Here is a 25,613-nt window from a genome sequence, read left to right as displayed (position 1 = left end):
AAGTCGTCCATTTTGATGGACACCTTGTTATTTATTAAAATGAAGAGGGCGGCAGGTATCAATGCGGAGAGGTTACCCCGGCGCATAATTCATCAGCTCATCCGGCCCACACGACCAGACCGCGGCTCGCTGTGATTCGCACGGGAGGGGGGCGAACAGGGGTGTTTGCCGCTTCCAACAGATTTACGCCGAAACCGGCGAACCCTTCACCCGCCGGGACGAGACATTTAAGCAACTCGCTAAATTATTTGCGGTTAATTCTCCGTTTCAGGCCGGTCTGAAACACGCGTCATGAATGATTGATTTTTCACCTTCCTAAATGGGTCAGGTGCCTGTTCTGCTCCCCGGGGAATGACACGTTTGTCAGAATTTCCACCATTGCAGCTTGTTATCATATGCAAAAACAGACAAAGCCTAGTGGTAGGGAAACTACTCAAAACATTTGGCTTTCTAATATCGCGAGACCGATCTGAAGCATTAGTCCATGAAACCATTAACTCTCTCTCTATCCTCTAGGCTTAAACTTTCTCAAACCGCGATTGGGGGGTGGGGGGTGGGGGGTGGGTGGAGGGGGCAAAGGGCTCAGAAGTTCACGGCAGGAATCGCACTCACCCCCCCCCCCCCTCTTTCTCACATATCACTTGATCTCTAAGATAGCATGACTGCATGAAGTGGCAGCCCTGGGACTCGGGGGACCTGATTGAGCCAGACAGCCCCACCAGCTCTGCAAAAGCTATTCCAGAGTTGCTTGGGCAGCAGTCAAGCAACGCCCCCCTCCCCTTGATTCACACACCCCCTGTGTGTGTGTGTGTGTGTGTGTACGTGTACATGGAGGCGGTTAGCCATCACAAAGTGCAGACCTGCAAGTGACATCTTAAGGATTAAACTGATTGAGATGCAATTCGCCTAGCAACCACTCATTAAGCAGGGTTCAGGAGCGGGTCAGCAATCCATTCTTCCTCCTTATCTCATGCCATAAGCAGATAACAGTCTATGCCCCTCCACTGATGTTCCTGTCAGACTGAGTGGCATAAACAAAACACATGGACAGACACACAGACATATACCTCTTTCACTCACCACCTCTCAAAAAAAATTCACACGAAAAAAGGAAACCTTTCAAACTTGTTTCCTATACTGTACAATTTAACTGTTTCATAAGGGGAAAAAAGCAAATACCGCTCGCAGTCAATACTATCTGGGCTTCCACACAACAGTATGTCCCCTCCGGCCAATACGAAATGGAACATCAGAAAACCCCTGCAGAAAAGCTTGCCCCTGCCAGGTCTTGGTTTTGCATTTTCGTTAATTCAACAAAAAGAAAAACTCTTAGCTTGATGTTTCTTGCGGCGTGCGAGTTGAAGGGCTTGAAGTAGTAAATTATCATTTTTGCCTTTTCTTTTGTGCAAATGACATCCAGCAAATAGCTAAATGCTCTTAAAATGCCAAAGCATAAAGCAGACATAGCCTGAAAACATCCTTCAAACCAAAGAAGAAATGGCTCAATCAACCGCACGTGATCCTTACACAGCATGAGACATCTGACCCATAGTACAGTAAAACCTGACCTGTTTTCGGTTAAAAACTAGCTCTTTTTTTTCCCTCCATCAATGTATGGAACACACAACCATTTCTGGGCCTAAATGTCACATGCAATGATGTGTAAAGCCTCACATTTCAGAATCTTTCAACCAACTTTGACTTCGAGGCCTATGCAATGCCACAAGGAGCTGACATAGATATCAACATCCTCATAATGTTACAGCCATATGGTGGCAATGTTATAACATTGACAAAACATTCCAGTAACGTTGTATGGACATTTTGTTTTTTCGCTGAGAGCATTCCCACGCATCAACTGAGAAGCATACAACTTGTAAGGAAGAAATGGTTTGTTAAATAAGGAAGTTAAAACGTACAGGCTTGTTAAAACGTACATTTGAACATGAACATGAACATTTGTACATTAAAAGTTAAAACGTACATTTGAATAATCAGAAAGAGGTGCTATGAAATCACAATATAAAAGCATGCATTTACAAAATGGAGCACTTTAAGAGATGGACGTGGTTTGTGTCAGTAAAGCATTAGATCAGGCTTGTATTCAAATTAAACTGACTATGTGACAGACAAATCAGCAGCTTTACAAAATAATGAAAAACAAAGCCCCAGAACGCTAATATTGAATTATTACTCGGCCTCAGCAATCTGTCAAAACTGTCTTGATGAGTTCCCATGGAATCAATGCCCGAGCAAAAATATTTCAGTGCGGATGTTATATATCATTTCATATTTTATGTACTATTTTGAAATTCTGGTTCACTTTATTATTCAGAATTCCTCCAGGGTCCCAAAGTAAATCCAAGCATCTGCTGTCGTTTAATCCTAATTTTGTTGCTGTACTGTATACATTACATCCCGGACATTGAGTTCTGGCAGTTGAACTCGGCTTGAAATCCTTTAAAACCAAACTGTCATCCAATTAAAATAAAGCAACTCAACCCAACCTGTCTGTTTAATGGCAGTTTTGGTTTCAGACAGACAAAAGACAGGATTACAGAATATTACATTGCAGGACATCAAAGTCACAGATTTAAAATACTGTTTTCCAGTCTGTAACAAGGGATTCCACAATCTAAAAATGAAACAGGCAGCTAACACTACTATACAACATAGCAGAAGATTATTGATCCCTCCATGCATAAATGCCACTTAGTCACAATGACATTACTGCACCAGGTCCAGCACACACAACAACCATCCATGTCCTTTAATTAATATTTACTGAAGTGCTTTGCTAGCCTGCAGTAGTTTGCAGAAAAACTTAAACAGGCCGCATTGTGTTTGTCCCTGGAGCTAGTCACACTTTGCTCTGGTTAATCAATTAAACATAAACTGGTTTCAACAACAGTTATGAGCCTATAGACAGAACCAAAATCTAATTACGATGCACCATGACGTTACCAAACATTGTGATGCTTTATACTTAAAACACAGTGCATATTTCATTCCTTCAAAATAAGACTTTCCCATATGCACCCAGCATACTGTCATTATGATTTAACTGTTCATTCTGGAAATTTAGGCTAATTAAATATCCTGGGCTATATAAAGTAAAAAGATTTCAAAATATGCCAAGGTTCATTTTTCCACGACTAAAAAGTAAAAATCGAAAACGAGAAATCTAAAAGGCAAGCTATTACACATTAGCTAATTTTCATTAATCACCATTAAAATGCATAAGTCATTCATCTTAAATTGTCTTAAAGAACTATTGCTTTAAGGGTGTTAAATCACGCGTATGTTTAGGAGTAAGAACTGAAAATCGAATGATTACTTCGTGATTACATTAACAACAATAAACGTTGTTGTAGGTATAGCTCAGAGAATTAATGACACTTAAATAAATGAAAATGTCTAACGCAGAAAGTTAAAGTAATATATTGGGCCCGTAAATCACAAACAAAATAAACTCCAGAATATCAAAACAAAAACTTATTTATTTTGAAAACCCATACGCAGAATCATTTAATGAATTTCCATTGTGAGAGGAAACGTTACACCCAAACGTCGAAACGAACACTGGCTTATTCTCTACAATCGTACTGAGAATTTGAAGCCACCGTTTCTCGGGGAACAAGTGCAGAAATGTAATTATCCACCCTTTGGAAAATGTAGGGCATCACAATAACTGCGCAACGACGGCAAATTGCACTCGAACGAACAAATGTCAGGTTCACATTTTAGCAACGTGGTAGCACAAATCAGAAATAAGATAACATTACCGCATATCATCGTACATTTGTAAAAAATAAAAATTAAAAAACATTCTCAGGTCAAACGACATTACACTTTAACCGCGATCAGACGACTAGTCAGTACATCATTACTAGCACGCGTATTACAATCCGTGTAAAGAATTTAAATCGGAAATCTCATATGATCGGATTTTTACAGCAAGTAATTCCTGATACATAATATAGCTACATTGTACTTGGTGACTTCCACAATCCTTAGTTATTCTCTAAAGGGACTAAATCGCGCCGCAACAAACTCACCACCTAGTTTGTCACGCCACTTTCCAGTAAAAACTAAATATTTAAATGGTTGTAGCCTACAAGGTACATCACGGCAGTTTATTCATGCCATAACAACTGATAGCGCAGTTTGAAAGTATGACCATTTGGAAAACCAAACATCGGCGGCTAACTAGCGCTTGCTAACTAGACAGTTATTACTGCAGCTAGTTTGCAACGCATGAATTGCTGGGAATGAGGTTGACGTACACTTGCTAATAGATAAGAGCAATACGCGAGTAAGAACAAGAAGTTTACGAATTTAGATACTGCTGTCAATTTGGGGCATTTTCTTTAAATTACCCCCAAAATGATTTTTCACGAAAGGATGTTTTTTTTTTTACCCACATCCGACACCGTTACGTCCCTCCTTAAACAGTCTGTCTGGAATAACGTTAGACGAGCAACATAAGGAAAGAAGCTAGCAAGCAAGCCAATAATCTAACCTTAACACACACGAATCTTAACAATTATCGGCATTTAAAAGTGTAAGAACTTCAGCAATTGAACTCTGATCCATTACCTAAATAATGCATTATTCCAAATTCCTCCGATCGCAGCCACAACAGACATCCAGCCCTCAAAATAACCGCAGACCAGATCTGCCCTGGTTTAGGCACACTTAGGAGTCTTTCCTCCTCCCATAGTCTACAAACTCAACCCACAAATCTGACATCAACCCGGAAGTCACGCATTGGGTCTTGGCGATAGGCTTATGATCACACAGAAAGCTGCAACCGGTATGTTTTAGCCAATCGGAAATTCAACTACTGCTAGAAGAGGTAAGGATTCCGGACTCGAGGTCATGCAGCCGGATATAAAACCATGACGTCATCCCTTTGTTACCTTGCCGACCCCTCTAGATGGAGTTCGTGCGACAGGATTCCAAGGAAATTAATTGCGATAGGAGAATGAATGGTGTAGAACGCATAGGCTCTAAGGGAAACACCGTTTGTCTAAAATGAATGCACCACAACGCCTCTTGACAGCACATTCAAATTTCAACATACCAAAAGCTGTCACTGGCTAGTCAAGTCGCAGACTGCAAAATAAATTGAATGCGAAACATAACAAATATCCAATTAATGTTAGTTCAGATGCAAATAATGCGACAACAGTACAATCAAATGCTGTAAATGTATGTGTATTCAGTCAAATAGGCTATAGTTCATATAGAGCACAATTCCTGTAAATTGCTTTTTAATATTTGCCAATGGTATAACAAGTTATTTTATTATTTACCAAAGGAGCCACCAGGTTTGTCCATATGAAGTCACTATTACTGGACCTCAACTATTCAGAATATGACATGAGCGAGACCCAGTTTAAAAGGAAATATATCCACCCGATGCTGCCAAATCTTCCCACCAGTATGAAACTCAACGATGTTTTGAAACACTGCATCTTGTATTCTGGAAAGATCATTGCATGGGGCAATATCCATCCATCAAATGTCAACGTGTCACTCGAATGTAGCTCACCACTTAATCAGCCCAAACGGAGCTAGCAATGTAATTTGACCCCCCTGACTAAAACGTCCAAATGTGCTGCTCGTGCAAGTTCTCAACGTTAATTTAGATACGTAGAACTAGTAATAAACCAACAATGAAAGTGAACCATCCAGCTGATTAACATATGTTCTAACTCGCCACCAAGTATGCTAGCTAGCCACTCCACTTGACAGCTGCCCAACAGATGATACAGACAGATGATACTCTTCATGAAACCAAGCATGGCATCTAAACCAATACTGAAACAGACCACACATCAAAGCTATTGTGGCTACAATCACATCTGCTGGTCAGCCTTGGGTTGACAAACCCTACAACATATTAGCCAATAGTAGGCAGATTACAAGAATGCCTAGCCACATAATTATGAAGGTACCTGCATTGTGATTCTAGATAATTCAGTTGAGTTTCTAGCTAGCTACACCACTGCGTGCTGAACAGCAATGCTAACTAACGGTAGCTAGCAAGCTGCTGTCGTGCACAGGTTTAAAAAGCTAGCTAGCTACTTCTTTGTTGCTGTCACCAGCTTTCCACATGGTAAGAGCTATAGTCTGCAAATATGATGCTGTAAATCACATTTCGAGCGGCTGTACTTACCCTCTATAAACCACCGCAGAAGGCATAGTTTAAAACACCATCATGGTTTATTGCTAAACACCTATATTTTCTGCTGTTCACTGCCGAATCACTGCTGCTGTCTGCGGCAGCAACTTCCGGCGCATGCGCAGTCATAAAAAGCGCAACAAAATCAGGCACGATTTCGGCACCCCTCTGCATAATTCAAGATTGAGTGTGCCTGTCTGTCGCCTGATGGAAAACCACAGAGTGCATTTTAGTGAAAGCTTTTTGGGTAAAATACACAACGGTCTTAGTTTATTTCGATCTTTTGCCTTTTTATTTGAATATGCAGTCACACGCAGATACAACATCTTCCATAAGAACCCAAGTATGATACTGTATTCTGAACAATATTAATTTCTCTAAATGTGGTATTTGGTGTTGGGTATTGGTATTTTGGTTGTGGACTCACCTATTTTTAGACAGGCTCCTGGTGATTATTTTATAACTGATAACCTAGAAATTTGAACTGAATATGCCTCTATTTGCAGAACCACATTTCAAAGTTTTCTACAATTAGCAAATGATCATACCACTGACTGTAGTTGCTTGCCAAATGTCAGAGCAGCATTCAATGATACAATGTATATCTACAGTGGCCTCCAGAATTATTGGCATCCGCAATAAAAATGGCTGTATATAATAAACACAGATAAATCATCTATATTTTATGCTGAAACATATTGGAAAAATCTTTTACTTAACATAATACATTTCCTCTCATGTTTCAATGTTTTTCATCTCATGATTTAAAAAAAACCATAGGTGTAAAAATTATTGGCACCCCTAACAATTTTTGTGAATAAAATCAAACAAAGTAAAATTGACAATGAAATATGACTTAACCCTTTTCCATTCATTTATTTTTTTAGTGCAATCTTCATTCACTATGGGAGCAGGATATACCATTTGAAAGTGTTAAACCACTAGCGCAACAACAGTTCCTTATTTTGTAATAACACATTTTGGAAGTCCACAGACTACTCACATCAAGGTAATGTCAGTGAACCAAGAGTCATGTGAACCAAATGCATAATAGTTTCTAATTGTACAAAGCCACAATAATCTGTATCCACTCAAAAACAGAAAATATTTAATTGAAAAAAAAACAAAAAAAAAACTTCCACTGTGTTTGAGCTTCTGTAACTTTGTCCTAGTAATATTTAGAGTAATTGTGACTGTTCAAAAGCAAACCCCAGAGACCAGGATTGTGCCTGTAGTCAAAAGGGTTCAAGAACAGTAACCATTTTATTTTGGGTATGTCATTTTCAAGCTTGTGTTAAAAGAGGGATCACTATAGCTTATGCTATAGTTCCTTTAGACTGAGATTAACTAAATTGTGTTATTCCATCACCTGTTTCATGAGATAGCAACCATGCAAAATCCCTTGAGGGGGATGGTGAGGGAGGCCATAAAGAACCAAAGCATCCTGAGATTGCAGAGATTGGTTGCATGTTGGGGACCAAGTCTCAAAAAGAACTATAAAATAGCACATCCATATCACCAAACTCTTTAGAAGGGTTGCATGAAGACAGGCCTTACTGAGCACAATAAAACAAAACCAAGTATCTTGCCGAACCTCATTGGAATTATAACTGGAAGAGAGTGCTGGTCAGATGAATTAAACATTTTGGCCATACGCACCATCTACATGTTTGGTGGCAAAACAGGAATGCATACCTCATACCTACTGTCAAATATGGCAGAGGGTCATTGATGTTTTGGAGATGTTTTGCTTCACTGGCCCTGCTTAAGTGGTTCAAATAAATCAAGTACAAATTTTGTAGGAAAGTCTGGCTGTATCTGCTAGGAAGCTGATGGGTAAACTGTTCAGCAGGGCTCCAAACATACATCAAAATCCGCACAGAAATGGTTATGTGAAAACAAAGTGCAATGGCCATCTCAGTCCCAGACTTAAATCCCATCAAAATCCTGTGGTCTGAACTGAAGAGTGGCGTCCATGAGAGCAAACGCAAGGATATCAATGAATCTGAAAAGTTCTGCATGGAATGGTCAAAAATCCCTTCAAATGTGTTCTCTAAGCTTATCTCACATTATGGGAAAATACTCTTGGCTGTCATCTTTGCTAGGGGTGGTTGCACAAAGTATTAAACCAGGGGTGCCAATAATAGTGAAACCTGTTTTTTTGGAAATATATATATATATATATATATATATATATATATATATATACACACACACATACATATATATAATATATATATACTGTAGATACATATATATATATGTATATATGTGCACAGAAAATACTGTAAACTAACAAATAATACCAAATCAACCAAAAGCTTAAATAAAATATAATATATATATATATATATATATATATATATATATATATATATATAGTTTACAGTATTTTCTGTGCATATGTATCAAAGGTGCCACTGCCATTAATTCAGTATATATACAGTCAGGTTCATAAATAAACGAACAAGATATGCTTTAACTGCAGACTTTCAGCTTTAATTTGAGGGATTTACATCCAAATCAGGTGAACGGTGTAGGAATTACAACAGTTTCTATATGTGCCTCCCACTTTTTAAGGGACCAAAAGTAATGGGACAATTGGCTGCTCAGCTGTTCCATGGCCAGGTGTGTGTTATTCCCTCATTATCTCATTTACAAGGAGCAGATAAAAGGTCTAGAGTTTATTTCAAGTGTGCTATTTGCATTTGGAATCTGTTGCTGTCAACTCTCAATATGAGATCCAAAGAGCTGTCACTATCAGTGAAGCAAGGCATCATTAGGCTGAAAAATCTAAACATCAGTCACACGCATCAGAGAGATAGCAAAAACATTAGGTGTGGCCAAATCAACTGTTTGGAACATTCTTAAAAAGAAAGAACGCACCGGTGAGCTCAGCAACACCAAAAGACCCAGAAGATCACAGAAAACAACTGTGGTGGATGACAGAAGAGTTCTTTCCCTGGTGAAGAAAAACCCCTTCACAACAGTTGGCCAGATCAAGAACACTCTCCAGGAGGTAGGTGTATGTGTGTCAAAGTCAACAATCAAGAGAATACTTAACCAGAGTGAGTACAGAGGGTTCACCACAAGATGTAAACCATTGGTGAGCCTCAAAAACAGGAAGACCAGATTAGAGTTTGCCAAACAACATCTAAAAAAGCCTTTACAGTTCTGGAACAACATCCTATGGACAGATGAGACAAAGATCAACTTGTACCAGAATGATGGGAAGAGAAGATTATGGAGAAGGAAAGGAACTGCTCATGATCCAAAACATACCACCTCATCAGTGAAGCATGGTGGTGGTAGTGTCATGGCGTGGGCATGTATGGCTGCCAATGGAACTGGTTCCCTTGTATTTATTGATGATGTGACTGCTGACAAAAGCAGCAGGATGAATTCTGAAGTGTTTCGGGCAATATTAACTGCTCATATTCAGCCAAATGCTTCAGAACTCATTGGACGGCACTTCACAATGCAGATGGACAATGACCCGAAGCATACTGCGAAAGCAACCAAAGAGTTTTTCAAGGCAAAGAAGTGTAATGTTATGCAATGGCCAAGTCAATCACCTGACCTGAATCCGATTGAACATGCATTTCACTTGCTGAAGACAAAACTGAAGGGAAAATGCCCCAAGAACAAGCAGGAACAGAAGACAGTTGCAGTAGAGGCTTGGAAGAGCATCACCAGGGATGAAACCCAGCATCTGGTGATGTCTATGCGTTCCAGACTTCAGGCTGTAATTGACTGCAAAGGATTTGCAACCAAGTAATAAAAAGTGAAAGTTTGATTTATGATTGTTAGTTTGTCCCATTACTTTTGGTCCCTTAAAAAGTGGGAGGCACATATACAAACTGTTGTAATTCCTACACCGTTCACCTGATTTGGATACCCTCAAATTAAAGCTGAAAGTCTGCAGTTAAAGCACATCTTGTTAGTTTCATTTCAAATCCATTGTGGTGGTGTATAGAGCCAAAGAATTTAATCAGCCAATCAATTGGCACCAACTAAATGTATAGAAGCATGCAGACATAGTCAAGAGATTCAACTGTTGTTCAGACCAAATGTCAGAATTGGGAAGAAATGTGATCTAAGTGACTTTGACTGTGGAATGATTGTTGGTGCCAGAGTGGTTTGAGTATCTCAGAAACGGCTGATCTACTAGGATTTTAACGCGCAACAGTCTCTAAAGCGTGCAGAAAAGGGTGCGAAAAACAAAAAACATCAAGTGAGCAGCAGTTCTGCAGGCACAAACGCGTTAATGAGAGAGGTCAGAGTAGCAGAGTTAGACTAATTGAAGCTGACAGGAAGGTGACAGTAATGCTAACAACCACGCATTACAACAGTGGTATGCAGAAGAGCATCGCTGAACACACATCATAACTGGATAGGCTACAGCAGCAGAAGAATGAATACATCTAAAAAATAAGTGAAATAAATACATAATAAAATGCTCACTGAATATATATATATATATACATACATATACACACACACACACACACACACACACACACACACTGTTGGAGCCTGATAGGGTGGTTTGAGTATCTCAGAAACTGCTGATCTCTTGGGATTTTCAAATACAGCAGTCTTGAGTCTTAAAAACAAAAAGCATCCAATGAGCAGCAGTTTTGTGTGGCAAAAAGGTCTTGTTAATGAGAAAAAGGGTACAACAGTGGTATGCAGAAGAGCATCTCTGAACACACGTCACACCTTCTTGAAGTGGATGAACTACAGCAGCAGAAGACCAATAAGCCTAATTAAAGCCTAGGTATCTGATGAAGTGGTTCCTGAGTGTATATAGATTACATTTTCATTTGATATGTTGTCCGACATGCAAGGTCATTGTAAAAATATATAAAACAACATCCTGATCTTACTGTGATATTTTAAAATAGTATCCTACTAGAGCTTCACATTAATTTTAAGATTATAAAAGTGTTTGCACAATTTAATTAACTTTATTATTTCTGGGGTCGATTTGACATAAAACACTTAACTTTTCATATTGATACTGTATGGTTTTTTATGGCATTAAATAGTAAACATGCAATAAACATAATGCTATGTGAAGTCCTGTGCCAACTTGGCCTATAGATGTGTTGTGCAGTGTCATTTTGATCCTGTAACTGTATCAAATATACAACCATTTAAAAGATTTTTTCAGATGTCTTTCTGAATGATTCTGGTGGCACTTTCCTATACAGGTGCCACTTTGACTTACTGTTCCTTAGGCTCTAAATGAGATGGGCTTTTTTTTAATCAAAAGCTAGTAATTTGGGAGACAATAAGAAGGCGACACACTATGTGTCAAAAAAAAAAGTATATTTTATATAAGTTTATTTCATCTGTTGGGCTCAATTTGACCCCAAACTTAAAACTGGTCATAACATCTTAACATAATAGGAGGGTTAACCAAATCCACAACACAGCACACTGGAGAATTTGGGGTTTGTAGTGTCCGCAATACTGTTCCAAGCTTCACAAGAAGTATTACGAGGTAACCACAGCTAAGCCAATGCCGGGTGATTTTGTTGCTTGTGTCTCCTGACAAAGCATGCGCCATTCATACCGAAGGCCAACGTGTAGAGCCAGCTTTCAGACATTATCCAGTTTCACAATGAAATGTCTCACAGATCAATCTGTAAACCCACTGTCAATACTGTCATATAGCGTGTGATTTGATATACTGCTTGATTGTGGAGTCAGATCTGCAAGGATCTCTGGTCAAGGACTTATATTTCTATGACAACTGAAATAAATTACACAATTACACCAACCCAGCTGTTCTCTTTACAGTATTGATTCATATTGTAGCTGGAACATATAGGCTCAGTACACTGAGACTTGTATGACAAAGTATGTTTTATCTATAAATAGTTTATATATTTTTTAAGATGACACAGTGGGTAAATATCTGTACACATACTTACAAAGAAAGAGATACCTGGGCAGAATTATTACCGTTGCTAACAAAGAACCTACTGTAGATTGTTTTCATGGAATGCCATTATGCTATTGTACAGTAAGTGTTATTAATGAACCTCTATCCGCCAGGGACAGAGACAGCATACAAATGAGAGGGCATCTCTGGAGTGGGTTATATGCATTCTTGTCAGATCATATTTTGCTGAGGTCAGGTTCTGTGATTAGCAGAACACTGCAGCACGTTATTATGATTTTGTAACAGCATTATTCATCAGAGCCAAAAACAGGGCCTATAAGAAGGTAAAAGCAAGGTGAAACACAGCCCATCCTCCGTATACTTTGTATCTGTCCAACTCCATTTATACGCTTAAAACAATCCATTTACAACTAAATTATGGTCTGGGAATTATAATCCTTATAACTGAATATTAGGGATACAAAGTATGATGAATAGAATACACATTGTTTTACACAATTAACTGGACACAAGAAAAACTCTCTTGTATGTATTCTGCAATGTATGAACGTTTAAAATATATAAGTAGTTAAGTTTTTTCGCTGGGTGAGTTATTTTGAATAATGCCCTACAAAAGAAAATGAATTGATTACACACAAAACTCTCAAAATGATATTGAGAAGAAGGATCAAATTGTGTCAATGTTACTTGTTCCCACTGCTGCAGTTGGACATCTGGTAAAACACGGGCCAAGTGCTGGACATTGTCACTTGCCAATCAGCTTTGGTCCGGACGGCATCCGCTGGGATGCTCCTCGCGATAAAAAAGCACAGCATGTACTACCCCTCCAGAACACCGCCAAATAAATGTGCATTATTGTTCAACATTACTGGTCTCCTGATGATTTTATCTCGACCGTACTGAGCAAGGTAAACCAAAGCAGTCACATGGCAGCTCTCCAAACCAGGCCATTTAATGGTGCCTCTAGTCATATTGTGTCTCAGAGCATCGCTTTACCTCTTCCCTGGGAGCACATCTAGCGAAAAGCGCTGCTTGAAATCCCAATCACACAGCATCAGGGAACGCTGGGGGGAAGTGCACCGCAGTGCTTCCATCAGACCATAATACAAAGTTAATGATGCAGAATGGTGTCTTTCTTCAACCCTGAAAGAAGTCAATACAGGATGTTTAAGAACAGCGTTCCTAATTATGCTTTTTATATTCAACACGGGTGTGATTGATGATTTCAAAGGAAGGCATTATCGATCCACTTCACAGACAAGTCATATTGATTGCATGTCTGGATTGAATATAAGTTTTTTTCCCCTTTTGTACTTTTTTTCGATGGGGGGAGGAGGGGGCTGAGAATCAGTAACAAATGTGAGCACAGGATTTTATATATTTATTTATTTTTTAAGCACTTCACTGTCAGCCTAATAAAGGATGCAGCAGCTGCACTGCCTGCATTATGAGAAGCAGTCATCTGTAATGGACGAGTGAGTGTTCTGTACAGTGTAGCGATCCTTCTACAGCTAGTCTCTGTCACACTCGTGTCTAGTGTTTATCGTTTCATTAACTTTGTTATTCCTCACCGGCAGCGAGCTCGGAATGGTGCTGTGGCAGCTGCTTGACTGCAGGTCTATTTGCGGCTTTACAATGGGCAGATATGAGGCTCGCGGAAAAATGAGACGTGACAGCGGCCACTCTCTTCTGGAGCCGACAAAGGCGTCACGAACAAAGGGAACGCCGCTCAGCAATGCTCGTCGGGAGCGGATTGCGGGCCTGCATTGTAGGAAATGCAGAAAGGGAAGCATCCCTGATTGAATCACGCTCTGCTGATTTTTTAAGAGCTTAAATTCATTCTGTTCTCTGCACAGGAACAGGACTTGGGGGGTGCGGGTGGGGGGGGGGGGGGGGGGGGCGGTGATCTTTTTTCATGACTGTATTTTTAATCCAGCTCTGCTCTGTAATCTCGACCTGAAATCACTGTTGTGCCTGCTGATTAAATGGTTCCCCCTGCAAGAGTAGTCCTTTCATTTTTGAGTGTGCCATTTTGCTTGTTTGAAGGGTAAAGCTAATGCGGTTAAATTACCTCAAAAAGCACTCTAATAATGTTACACATGCACTGGCCATGTGATTAAGGGCCTTTATACACACCTCCTGTTTGGGTGTGTGTGTGTGCGTGTGTGTGTGTGTTGGAAAAATAAGGCCATCCTTCAGATAAACCTTTAATTGGGAGGCAGTCTTCTAGTTTATCTTATTTTTGTGTCCCAAAGGTCTAGAATCAATTTTCTTGGGTCTTTCATTTTGAATTCCTTTCACTGCATTTGCATTACAGTGTGTTTTTTGCGGTCGCTTTCATTTTCCGTTTCAAAGGTGGATCATGACAGATTGCGAGCCACCTGATATCCTGCGCCCCTCCCACAGGAGCGGGTCGTCCAGCTCAGTGCAGGCCCTGAAGGACTGCCAGCCAGGATGTTCGATAGGTGAAGAGAAAGAGGAACCAGCCATTCTTCCTGCCTCTCGCGCTCTCTCCATTGTCGATTTTTTTCCTCACAGAGCTTTGTTCTTAGAACTGAATATCTTGTTTGAAAATACTGCATGTCGCCTGCATAGGGACCCTTTTGTGGAACTCTGCAGTGGTTTCCTTTGTCACCTTTGTGTTGCATTTTCTGTTGTGTTACTTTGCAATACATGTTTTGAGATGGCGTCTCAATCCTCTCATTATCATAGCCTTCCCTGCGCATAAAGGCCTTGAGCTTCGGTCTGCTTAGCCCTGTGTGGGTGAAGAGACGCTGACGCATACCACACCGTGTGTCTCATGACCCCGCACCACAAACCAAACAGGACTTACCCATCAAAGCTGTGAGACAAAGGCTGCAAGATGGCCTCACCAGAATTTTGTTAGGACATCACATGACAAGCCAACTGGCCCAGAGGCCATTTTGCACTGTGGAATTGCCAGAGATCAAGGGCGCTTTATTTGGCTTCTAATGGGTCAGCCACTTAAACTGCCGAGGAGAATCCGATGCTTTCAGGAGCCGATGCAGACAACTGTGGCATCTCAGAGATATTGCAGACATGCAAAATGGCCCAGAACATTCCATCCTTATAATGGTTTAATGACGGGCCGGAATTAATCATTGCATACTAATAATGGGTACTTTACAAGCAGGAGTTTTAGTTTAAAATGTGTTTTTCCTACCCCAGAAACAACTAATGCGTGCAGTGCCTACTTATCCTTTCTGACTCATGCCTGCAAAACCTTCATAAATTCTGTGCCATTTCTTTTTTTTTTCTTCTTCAGAACAAATAGCATGTGACGATGAACTTAGCTTTCTTCAAAACAAACAGCATCCCATGATATAATATGTCATTATAAACCCAGATTTCTTGGTCAAAAAGTAATTGAGAACAAAAAGCAAAAGGACAGGTCTTCAAAAATGCAATACGCACTCAACCCATTGATCATTTCCAACCACCAGCTCCCTTTATAATCTCTTTTGAATCTTGAGGTTTTAAAACACAATTATGGCACTGTCTGAAGATAGGAAAGGTTATAATACATGCATTTTTCTAACATATTGCGTATTTGCAATGGCATTACCTAGAAAATAATGACAGTCACTATTCAATACTTTAGAGCCAAATGTATGTGCCACTATATTATACAAAAGTATCTGCAGGCATGCAGTCATATGACCTGAGAACCGTTCCAGAGCTAAAAGGCCTGAAGCACCGGTCAATGATGAATTTCAATTGCCTATATAAACACTAGCATTAGGATTTGTTTATAGATATGCATCCTATACTTCTTCACTATGGTAGTTTTACAAAAATTGCAACTTAATTTGTATAACCTACTGTCACGGTGCCTGTTTTAGAGTACCCACGGGGATCTGCTCTTGGCATTTTAACCTCAGCAAGGAGTCTTGCTGCCTCTTGGCCGCTAGATGTCACTGCAGATTAGACCTGCTTATACATTTACTGAGAGGACACTCTTAACCAAGTCAGTCGTTCTTTAGTCAAAGCAACATGTCTGCGCCCTATGGATAATGTGGAAGTAAACAAACATGACAACCCAATTAACCTTCCGTGTAAAATAGGTGGATCGGCTCGCCTGCATCATCATTGGGTTGTAATAACCGTTAACCATGGCCTTGCGTTTTAGCAGCTTAATTTTTCGAAATTTTCTGCGGTGTTCTGTTAAATTTCACAAAGCTGCGCCAGTTGAAAATGCGTCATGGTTTCCGAACACAGGTCAGTCCCAAACGTAGTGCTCGCTAGCGTTATAGAATCAACTTAAGACAGTTTGGTTATGTTGATACACTAGCGTCTATATACCTAATGGAAGCAAATGTTGAGAAATTAGATATGGGATTACATTGACAGGCTAGCTATCTATGCAGGTAATTCATGTGAAATTAGCTATTGCTAACTGACTAGCCAAAAAGCTAGCTACCAGACTAAAACCGCAACTCTAACGTTAGCTTGTTGACGACAAATTATTCGAGTAACTTTACCTACCAAGCAGATTTGCTAGTTATCGAATTAATAATGGTGAACCTTTTGCCATGCTGTTCGAATTTTTGAAAAACGTTGAACTAACTAATGTTAATTAAGGGAGTTACCTTATACGCACGTGTATTGGCCGGCTGGCTAGTTGGATGGCCTAACGCTAGCTAACGTCCAGTGTTGAGTGCTACGTAGTCTGGTTCTGTTGCAGTTATAAAGGTCTGTGTATGTCTATAGATAGTTTGCTAGCTAGCGGTGAGATTACGTGACCGGTTATTAAGTTACCTGCCATACCATAGGAGTAGCTAGTCACCAGCATAGATGGTTGTCAATGTCTTTTTCTCAGGATCAGGTGGTGGTTTCGGCCGTCTGAGGACCAGTGGACAAATTTATCTTCACTTCACTCCCGTCTGTTTTATTGCATCGGAGGCGGTTTCGGAAATGCTGGTACAAGGCAAAACTGTAGAAACACATGACAGCCTTTGTCACCGTCCAGCCTCGGTTCCGCCTAACAACGGTAATCTCAGTGTTTCAGCAAAACGCGACCTGCTTTACGAGTGGACATGACTGATGTTCGTATTGAGATCAGTGTATTACAGTTTTGCATTGATTGTTAAATTTCACCTTGTTTTAATCGGCACCACCTCTTTTACCAATACACGTTCCCTGCAGACAATAATGGTATACGCATTTGTGTGTTCTTGTAGCAGTCACAACGGCAATTCATGCCTTTTTGATGTTGTTCTTATTATACTGAAAAACATTTTTGGAAGGGTGGTGAGGAATGCCGTATCAGCATGTGCCTTTCCAGCGTATTGCAGACATCATCCCAGGCAATGTAAACCCAAGTAAAACTCTTCTCTCTTTCAGTTGAGCAAATGTCTTTGCTGGTTAACCATCCGGATCAACCTGAAAATGCAAAGATATTGAAAGTGGCCATCATTGGTGCCCCAAATGCAGGGAAATCAACTTTGTCCAATCAGATCCTTGGAAGAAAAGTACGTGTGAATTGCTCACAGAGCATTAAAGTAATGCCTTGCCATTAAGAACACTTCACGTTGAACTGTCCTATATAGCATGTTTTAAAGCTCAACCATATGAATCTGTTTTCCAAATAAGTTATGAATGTTATTTTTCCATAGGTGTTTGCTGTGTCAAAGAAAGTACATACAACTAGGTCTAGTGCTGAAGGCGTCCTCACAGAAGATAACACCCAAATTGTACGTTTTTTGTTTTTTTTTTGCTTTAAGAAAATACTTGACTTTTTAAAATAAAATTCTTGGGCAAAATACATTTTGTTACCATTGACTCAACAAAAATATAACACAATATAGGATACAATTTATTTTATATGGTGATAGTACACAATTCCTTTAGTCCAAACAAGTATTGCTGAGGATTACTGTAGTTTCATATGTTCTCTCTGACTCTTTGCCTCTCCCTGTAGGTCTTACTAGACACTCCTGGTCTCATTACCCCTTCGAAGGCAAAAAGGTGTGTTCATATACACAGTGCATATTGAGTTAGTACTGTGGCTGAGTTCCTATTTAAGTTCAAAATGAGACTTTTCTAAAAGTGTATTTTTTTTGTTTTTTTTTGTTTTTTCACAGGTACCAGCTGGAGAAGACTCTCCTTGTGGATCCTTTTGATTCAGTTCAGGAGGCTGACCTAGGTAAGATTGCCGGGACTTTCCAGCGAATGCAGCACTTCTGACAAGGACAGAATCTGTGTGCTGTAGAGGCTGTGTTTCAGACCTGGAGGTTCATTACATGTCATGTCATGTCATGTCATGTCATGTCATGTCATGTCATAGCTGACGCTTTTATCCAAAGTGATTTAGTGGATTAGACTAAGACAGCTGTGCGGATTGTGTCTACACTAAGGATCAAACCCCACTGACCTTGCGGGTCCCAGTCATGTACCTTAATCATTAGGCTACAGGCTGCCCTTACCCCTCACTGTCCTTACCTCTCCTCTCTGCAGTTGTAGTCCTTATTGATGTGTCAGAAAAGTGGTCCTGCGATAAACTGAACACCGAGGTGTTGAAATGTCTGGCTCAGAATCCATGCATCCCAGCGGTCCTTGTCCTGAATAAGGTACATTACATTGTATTTATCAGGCAGACACTTTTATCCAAAGCGGCACGCAATGAGTGCATAACGAAGGTCATTGACACAACAGAGGTCATATACGGTCCAATTATCAGTTATGAATAGTAAGTATCAGTTATGAACATCAAGCCTAGTTCACATGGTAAATGTAGGCTCAGTAAGTCTGGCATGTCAAACTAGTAGCAAGGCCCTGATTTCAAGAAATATCAGGTACTACAAGATCTGTGTGTCTCCAAAATGTATGCACCCTTTGCTGCTCATACACTGAAACTGGTGATATAAAAATCTCGAGATTTGCTGTTAAGAAACTGGTGATATTAAAATCTCGAGATTTGTGTTAAGAAACTGGTGATATTAAAATCTCGAGATTTGTGTTAAGAAACTGGTGATATTAAAATCTCGAGATTTGCTGAGAAATGCGACTTACAACTGCCCCTTTGATGATGGAGCAACTGTCATCTCGTGCAGGTAGATCTGCTGCGGGCTAAAAATAAGCTGTTGGACGTTGCCACGGTCTTGACGGAAGGAATGGTCAATGGCAGGAGGATGAGAGTGCGTTCATGGTCCAGGTCGGGGCCTGAGACGGGCAGCCGAAACTCGAAGGTGACCGCAGACAGAGCAGAGACGGGCGCACAGGAGCCCACGGTCCTCTCCTCTCAGACACCAGCCGGGCCCCCCCGGGGCCTCCCTGACGGCAGCGGGCCTCAGGAGCTGAGCAAAGAGGAGCTGAGGCAGCTGGAATCAAGACGTGGCTGGCCCCACTTTCGGGATGTGTTCATGCTGTCTGCCCTGGACGTAGAGGACGTGGAGGCTCTGAAGGTACCCTCGCTTAAACCTCCCTCTGAATATCACCTGAATGGTCAATGGTAAATGTTTGGCATTTCTATAGCTCCTTTATCCAACTGGATGCGCTGTACAATGGATGCTGCTCATTCGTCCATTCATACACACACACCAACAGCGATTGGCTGCCATGCAAGGCACCAACCAGCTCGTCAGGAGCATGGGGGTTAGGTGTCTTGCTCAGGGACGGGATCAAACCGGCAACCCTCCGACTGCCAGACGACTGCTCTTGCCGTCTGAGCCAATGTTGCCCCATGCAATGTACATTTTACTGTACATTGCGTGGGGCGGCAGCACGGATGGTGCAGTGGGTAGCACTGCCGCCTCACAGCAAGGAGGTCCTGGGTTCGAATCCCCGTCGGCCGAGGCCTCTCTGTGTGGAGTTTGCATGTTCTCCCCGTGTTTGCGTGGGTTTCCTCCGGGTACTCCGGTTTCCTCCCACAGTCCAAAGACATGCAGGTTAGGCTACTCGGAGAGTCTAAATTGCCCTAGGTATGAGTGTGAGTGAATGGTGTGTGTGCCCTGCGATGGACTGGCGACCTGTCCAGGGTGTATTCCTGCCTTTCACCCAATGTATGCTGGGATAGGCTCTGGCCCCCCTGCGACCCTGTTCAGGATAAGCGGGTTAAGATAATGGATGGATGGATGGATTGCGTGGGGCAGAAATGTTTTACAGTAATGATGAAACAAGAAACACCATCCAACTGAAGCTGCAAAGTGCTTTTGACAGGACTCTGGGCTTTTGACAGGACTTCTTCCAACTGAAGAACTGACCATAGTGATTCTGATTGGTAATGTCTGAACGACACTTGCATTCAAAACACAAAAATCACCAGTCTCTTTTTTCCGTTCTGGCACCAGTATACATGAAAAATCTTTTGGTAAGGCAAACATAATAAATAAGTTTTGGATATAGACAAGTAAGCCTGATCCGAGATCAGCGCTTCCACAAAAAAAAAAAACAGACAAATAATGATCAACTTACCTTTTCAAACTGACTAACATTCGTGGCAAACAGAAAAAAGTTTGAATATACTGCTGAACATTAACTAACGTTTGCTATCTTGAGCGCAGGTCAGTAGTGTTACAGCAGCATTCAGTTAGGCCCACACATATTCCTGTTCTCTTCCTGGGTTTAGTATCAGAAAATTCCCACAAAACCTTTGCATAGTCAGGGCTTAAAATTGTCAGGCACCATGCCTGATTTCTGGCATAGAGCATTTTTAAATTCATATAATACTTAATGCAATACATTGTACACATGTCCTCCTGGACAACTTTTCAGGCTCACAATTTTTTCTTGCTTTATTCCCTGCATGGTGCAGTCACGTAGGTTTTTTAAGTCCCTAACCCTGCCCCCTGAGCCCAATTCCCTCCTACGGTCAGCTTCCTGGGCTGAACATTTAGCAACGTCATTCGATAATTATTCAAAAACGTCGGTCATGTCACGTGAGAAATCATTGACAAGCAGCTTGGAAAAATAGCAGTTGGACCCTATTATATATCTGCAATGGTTTTACTTGGATCAGTATGGAACAGAAATCGAAACTCCAGGATGATATGAAAAGCTAAAAAAGACAAAATATGTGTGTGGGCCATTAAGAAACATTTGGGTTATGGCAGGGCATGTGACTAACACTGTCGGCCTTCTGGACCCACAGAGGTATCTAGTGGTCGGGGCCAAGCCGGGGTCATGGCAGTACCACAGTGGAGTGCTGACAGACCAGAGTCCGCAGGACATCTGCACCAACGTTGTGAGAGAGAAGCTTCTGGAGTACCTGCCCCAGGAGGTTCCCTATAGTGTCACTCAGGTGAAAGTACAACGCATTGTCACACACTGGGGAGCCCCCCTCACATCTAAACTGTCAAAGAGCTATCTCACCACACAGCTTGATTTTTGGAACGACCACAGGGATTGTACACAACCGACTACTGCATGCGATTATTAGTAAATTTTCTAGGAAAATTTAAGTTTACACCCTCTCTTTCACAGCAGTTGAGTTGCTAATTTAGTCAAGTTTCTCAAATAAATGTCTGGGCATTCACGCTCAGAAATAGTGACAGTGGAGGTACTTTTTAGTTCGTTAAGGATAAAATGACAAGCGAGTACATTTTTCAAGCAAGAAAGGTACAAATTAGTTATTGATTGCTGGCTAGAGGTACATGCACCTATAGTGTACTGCCCCAGGGGCAAGCAGTACCTTTATGAGAGTATAGCATAAGTAGGTTTGGTGTAACTGTGTACAAATTTCTTAATTTTTCCTCTCTATATTTTTATATTTCAGGTTATTGAGCTGTGGCAAGAGAAAGAAAATGGCCAGCTGGATATACTGCTAAAGCTCTATATGCAGAAAGACAGTCACATGGTGAGACCTCCTACCCTTTGTAGTGTTCCTCCATTATTTGTTTTCAGCTCAAATTACAAAATAGAAGTGCGGACACTTCCTAAGAGTCTTATGGTTCCATCTTCCCAAGAGAAGCGGATAAATGGTCATGTGACTCCAGGGGCCGTGATGTCATCTCGCCGTAGTGCGCATGTAGTCAAGCCAATCACAGCTTCTGCAGCTGCCGCTCTCTCACCAGTCTGTGAGACGGGCCTGAGTGTGGGACCCGTTCAGTGCAGTTCACACTGTCCCACCAGGGCCGTTTGTATGTTAATCTAAGCAGCCCCCCTTAATTGACCCCCTATTTCACCGCCATCTTTAATCCCCTCTCGTAGACCCCAAAAAGAAACTGCTTTACCCCCGCCCCCCCCTCACCACCACCAAGACTCTCACCCCCCACCCCATGCCCCAAAAACTGCCCCCCCTCTTTCCTTTCACTGGCGCTGTATCTTCAGCCCAGCCGTGCATACGCAGGGATGGTCAGTAAACCGTGTGCTGTGGATATATCAGCGAGCAGCAAAGCTGTGTGCAGGGAGTGTTACGGGAGGTTTTTAGTTGATATCCCACAAGGTGTGACCGGCTACTTGGCTATCTGCACTCCCAGCCCACCCTGCAACAATTGTCTGACTTCAGCAAACGCTAGCTTTTATCCTGCATGGCAACAAGTTTAGTGATAGCTGTGCTATCTTATGTAACCATTATCGCAAAATACGCAGACAGCTTTATATTTGATGTAAGATCAATGAGAAGTGTAGCAAGTTAACGGCATGTTTATTTCATGTTGTCATGGTAGCTAATCATTTGCGTATAAACGAAAAGCTCAAATTTCTATATGCCTAACAGACGTCTTGTGTGGTGTCAAACTCATGTGGTTTTGGTTCAAACTCATGTGACGTATTAGAGGCTGGGTATTGCCCTGTCAGTCAGGCCCAGCTAGGTTCTCGCACAGCACAACTCGGCAGGGTCCAGCCGTTTGGTGAGGGGTTATGGGACAGTTCTACTGCAGCCCTCAGATAACCTGTGTGTTTTCAACTCCCGCTGTTACTTAGGCTGTCTGATAAGGTTTAAGTATCGGCAGATCAGTGTACCCAAACCGCTCCTACCCTCCAAACGCTCTTGTCTATTATGGATCATAGCTCTCATTGGTTACACAGTGGAGTAAATCAGGACTGTGATGTTACCAATGCGAGTCTCCAGCTTATCTACAAAAAAATTAAGACCCTACATCCCTGCCAGACCTCTTTGTTCAGCCTTCACAGGCCGCTTGGCACCTCCCGCTCTCCGAACCTCCACCTCACGCTCACGACTACTGTCTGTTCTGGCTCCACGGTGGTGGAACGAACTCCCCGTTGAGGTCAGAACTGTAGAATCTCTCCCTACCTTCAAGCGCAAGCTGAAGACACACCTCTTCAAGCAGCACCTCTCCCCATCCCTCCCTACCTCCCTGTGAACCGTAATTGTTGTCTGTGACTTGCTTTGTGTATCGGTATTTTTAGTTGGCTAGGTAAGCAGTGTTTGGATAATTAACTTTGGTCACTTTTGCTCTGTTTGTTTGTTTCTTTGTTCCAAAAAAAAAAAAAAAAAAATTGGCCCTCGTCCTTATCTTTGTTGTACAGGTAGCAGTTGAAATTGTACTTCCCTCTAGGGTCTTTCAGCGCACTTATCCCTGGTTATGGGTATGCACTTTGTTGTACGTCGCTCTGGATAAGAGCGTCTGCCAAATGCCAATAATGTAATGTAATGAGTCTCAGGAGTGGAAAAGAAACAATGTAGCCCAGATCCCTAGATTTAAAATGAAAGCAACAGGGTTATTTAGAAAAGAAAAAAAAAGGTCAGTAGTTTACCGCAAAGTTATACTTTATTACGCATACCTAATTCGAGTATGACTTGAATCCGAATCTTTCTAGGAAAAATCAATTTAAATATGAACCTCTGGGAACATGTGAAATTTGATGCACGAAAGCAACAGTAGGAACCAAAGGGCTTGTTTATGCTGAACGTGTGCCTTGTGATCAATTTGGTGCCATATTACCAGAAGGAAACCACTGTTATTAACTGACTTTCCCTTGGATTGCAGAAAATGGTGATTGGACTGGGCGGTGAGATAGTTGGTCGGATCGCCCGGGAGGCTGGGGAGGATCTGGCTAATGTGTTCCTGTGTGACGTCAGGCTGAAGATATCTGTGCATTTAAAAAAATAAGAGTATGAAGAGGGCGGGGAGCAGAAGACCTCCTCCCTCCCTTGTTTTTGGCTCTTCTGAGACTTGATGAGGACATCCTTATTAACACAGACCTGTGTGCGTGTGTGCGTGCGTGCGTACACATCTGTCCGTCTCTCTGTGCGTGTGTGCCACTGAACTGACAACTGTTCAACAGTTCAAAGGCGCTTGCTTCTGTGTGTCTGTGTGTGTGTGCAAATTCAAGTGTCGAATTGCAAAAGTAAGTTGATGTAGCAGAGATGCTGTAACTTCCCGGTGGGTCTGATGTGTGAACCTTAAGCCCCTAAAGTGCGGGGACTGGTAGGTCAAGAGGACGGTGGCTGACAGAGTTGCTGATAATTCTGGGTGTGAGAGGCGGAGGGTGTTTGGGCTGGGGGGCAGGGGTTGGTCGAGCTTTTGAAAAAGGTTTTTATTTTATTTTATCTGTGCCACAGCAGCCCTTGGAATCAGCCCCTCACCAGTAGTGTCCAGCTAACCAGAGTGCCTGCAGATAAATATATTGGTTGTGGCACATTCATGAGCTGGGATCAGCCCATAGCCCCAGTGGTCTATCCCTATCCCCCTCTCTGTCTTTTTCTCCCCTTCCCCCGCTCTCTGTCCACCCCCCCCCCCCCCCCCCCCTTTTTAAAGCTATAATGTAAACACTCAGTCCCAGAGTACTGAATTACCTCCTTAATGGAATGCAACCTGCCCCACAAAATGGGTCAGATAATACAGATCAGCAGGACTTTTGTCCTTTAGCGTTTATGGAGACTTCATCAAGGCCATCTTGATGAATAACTGGAGCAGGCAGCCCAAAGCCAGCGTACAGAGCGGTTCCTGCTTTGTGAGCACCCCAGTGTCATTCCAGTTCATGCAGCTGAGTAGAAGCGGCCATTTTGTTTGACTAACCAAATGGTTCAGTTGAGGCCTCGGCCAAGGCTATAGGCCCCAGTCTCCTCAGGGGACTTTTGAAAGCCATCATACAAATCGGAGGACCCTGTGATATAAAATGTAGGTATCTATGACAATACGGAGTCTGAATGCCTGTAAAATAAACTACGAATAAATAAATAAAATTTTTGGTCTTAAAAAAACGAAACAATTACACTGAAACTCAATAAATATCTTCGTATTAACATGGTTTTTGGGTGGATTTTTTCTGTGACCCGGATTGCAGCGTTTATTCACATTTTCCTTGTCACTGGATTTGATGCACCTTATTGCACAAGACTGAATGGTGAGTGAGGGAGATGGTACTATAAAATCCAGCTTCCAGTGTTTTTATGTAACAGGATGGGAGCATATCTTTAATCTCTATGAATATATGCGCACAGATAACTGCCATTGGGTTCCATCATCCTTGCCATAACAATTTCCTTTTATTAAAGAACTTTGATCAGGTCCTGAATTTTACAAGAGAGAAATGTTTATATATTCAGACCATGGTGATCTCAGGTGGCCATTTCAGCCAATTGTG

General features: G+C 41.6%; 2 protein-coding genes across 5 annotated transcripts in view; one reads left to right on the top strand and one right to left on the bottom strand.

Moving 5' to 3' along the window:
• fam222ba (family with sequence similarity 222 member Ba) overlaps positions 1-17,155 on the bottom strand; it is a 43,514-nt gene extending 26,359 nt beyond the window's left edge. The window contains exon 1 of one of the 4 annotated variants that reach the window (XM_061248313.1): positions 16,884-17,155. The gene's annotated coding sequence lies outside the window, so the exon portion shown is untranslated. Of the gene's footprint in view, positions 1-4,599; positions 4,704-6,184; positions 6,299-16,883 lie in introns of those variants that run through there. The other 3 variants (XM_061248314.1, XM_061248315.1, XM_061248316.1) reach the window with 3 other exon arrangements.
• On the top strand, positions 16,109-25,272 carry eral1 (Era-like 12S mitochondrial rRNA chaperone 1). The gene is made up of 11 exons (XM_061248318.1): positions 16,109-16,343; positions 16,945-17,115; positions 17,469-17,596; positions 17,741-17,818; positions 18,046-18,092; positions 18,209-18,270; positions 18,582-18,694; positions 19,178-19,528; positions 21,214-21,363; positions 21,838-21,918; positions 24,014-25,272. The coding sequence occupies exons 1-11, from the start codon at positions 16,238-16,240 to the stop codon at positions 24,134-24,136; spliced, it is 1,410 nt and encodes a 469-aa protein (XP_061104302.1). The 5' UTR covers positions 16,109-16,237; the 3' UTR covers positions 24,137-25,272.
• The last annotated feature ends 341 nt before the right edge of the window (positions 25,273-25,613 follow it).

The sequence above is a fragment of the Conger conger genome, chromosome 7 (assembly GCF_963514075.1).
Source record: "Conger conger chromosome 7, fConCon1.1, whole genome shotgun sequence".
Lineage (NCBI taxonomy): Eukaryota > Metazoa > Chordata > Actinopteri > Anguilliformes > Congridae > Conger > Conger conger.
Note: the sequence above shows the minus strand (reverse complement) of the source record. Positions and strands in the feature narration are given on the sequence as shown.

What these genes read in the sequence shown, in the direction of transcription:
- eral1 (XM_061248318.1), top strand. Translation starts at nt 16,238, where the DNA reads ATGGCCTTGCGTTTTAGCAGCTTAATTTTTCGAAATTTTCTGCGGTGT. An exon ending in AGGACGTGGAGGCTCTGAAG is followed by an intron (nt 19,529 to 21,213) that starts GTACCCTCGCTT and finishes CTGGACCCACAG; the next exon opens with AGGTATCTAGTGGTCGGGGC. An exon ending in TGCAGAAAGACAGTCACATG is followed by an intron (nt 21,919 to 24,013) that starts GTGAGACCTCCT and finishes CTTGGATTGCAG; the next exon opens with AAAATGGTGATTGGACTGGG.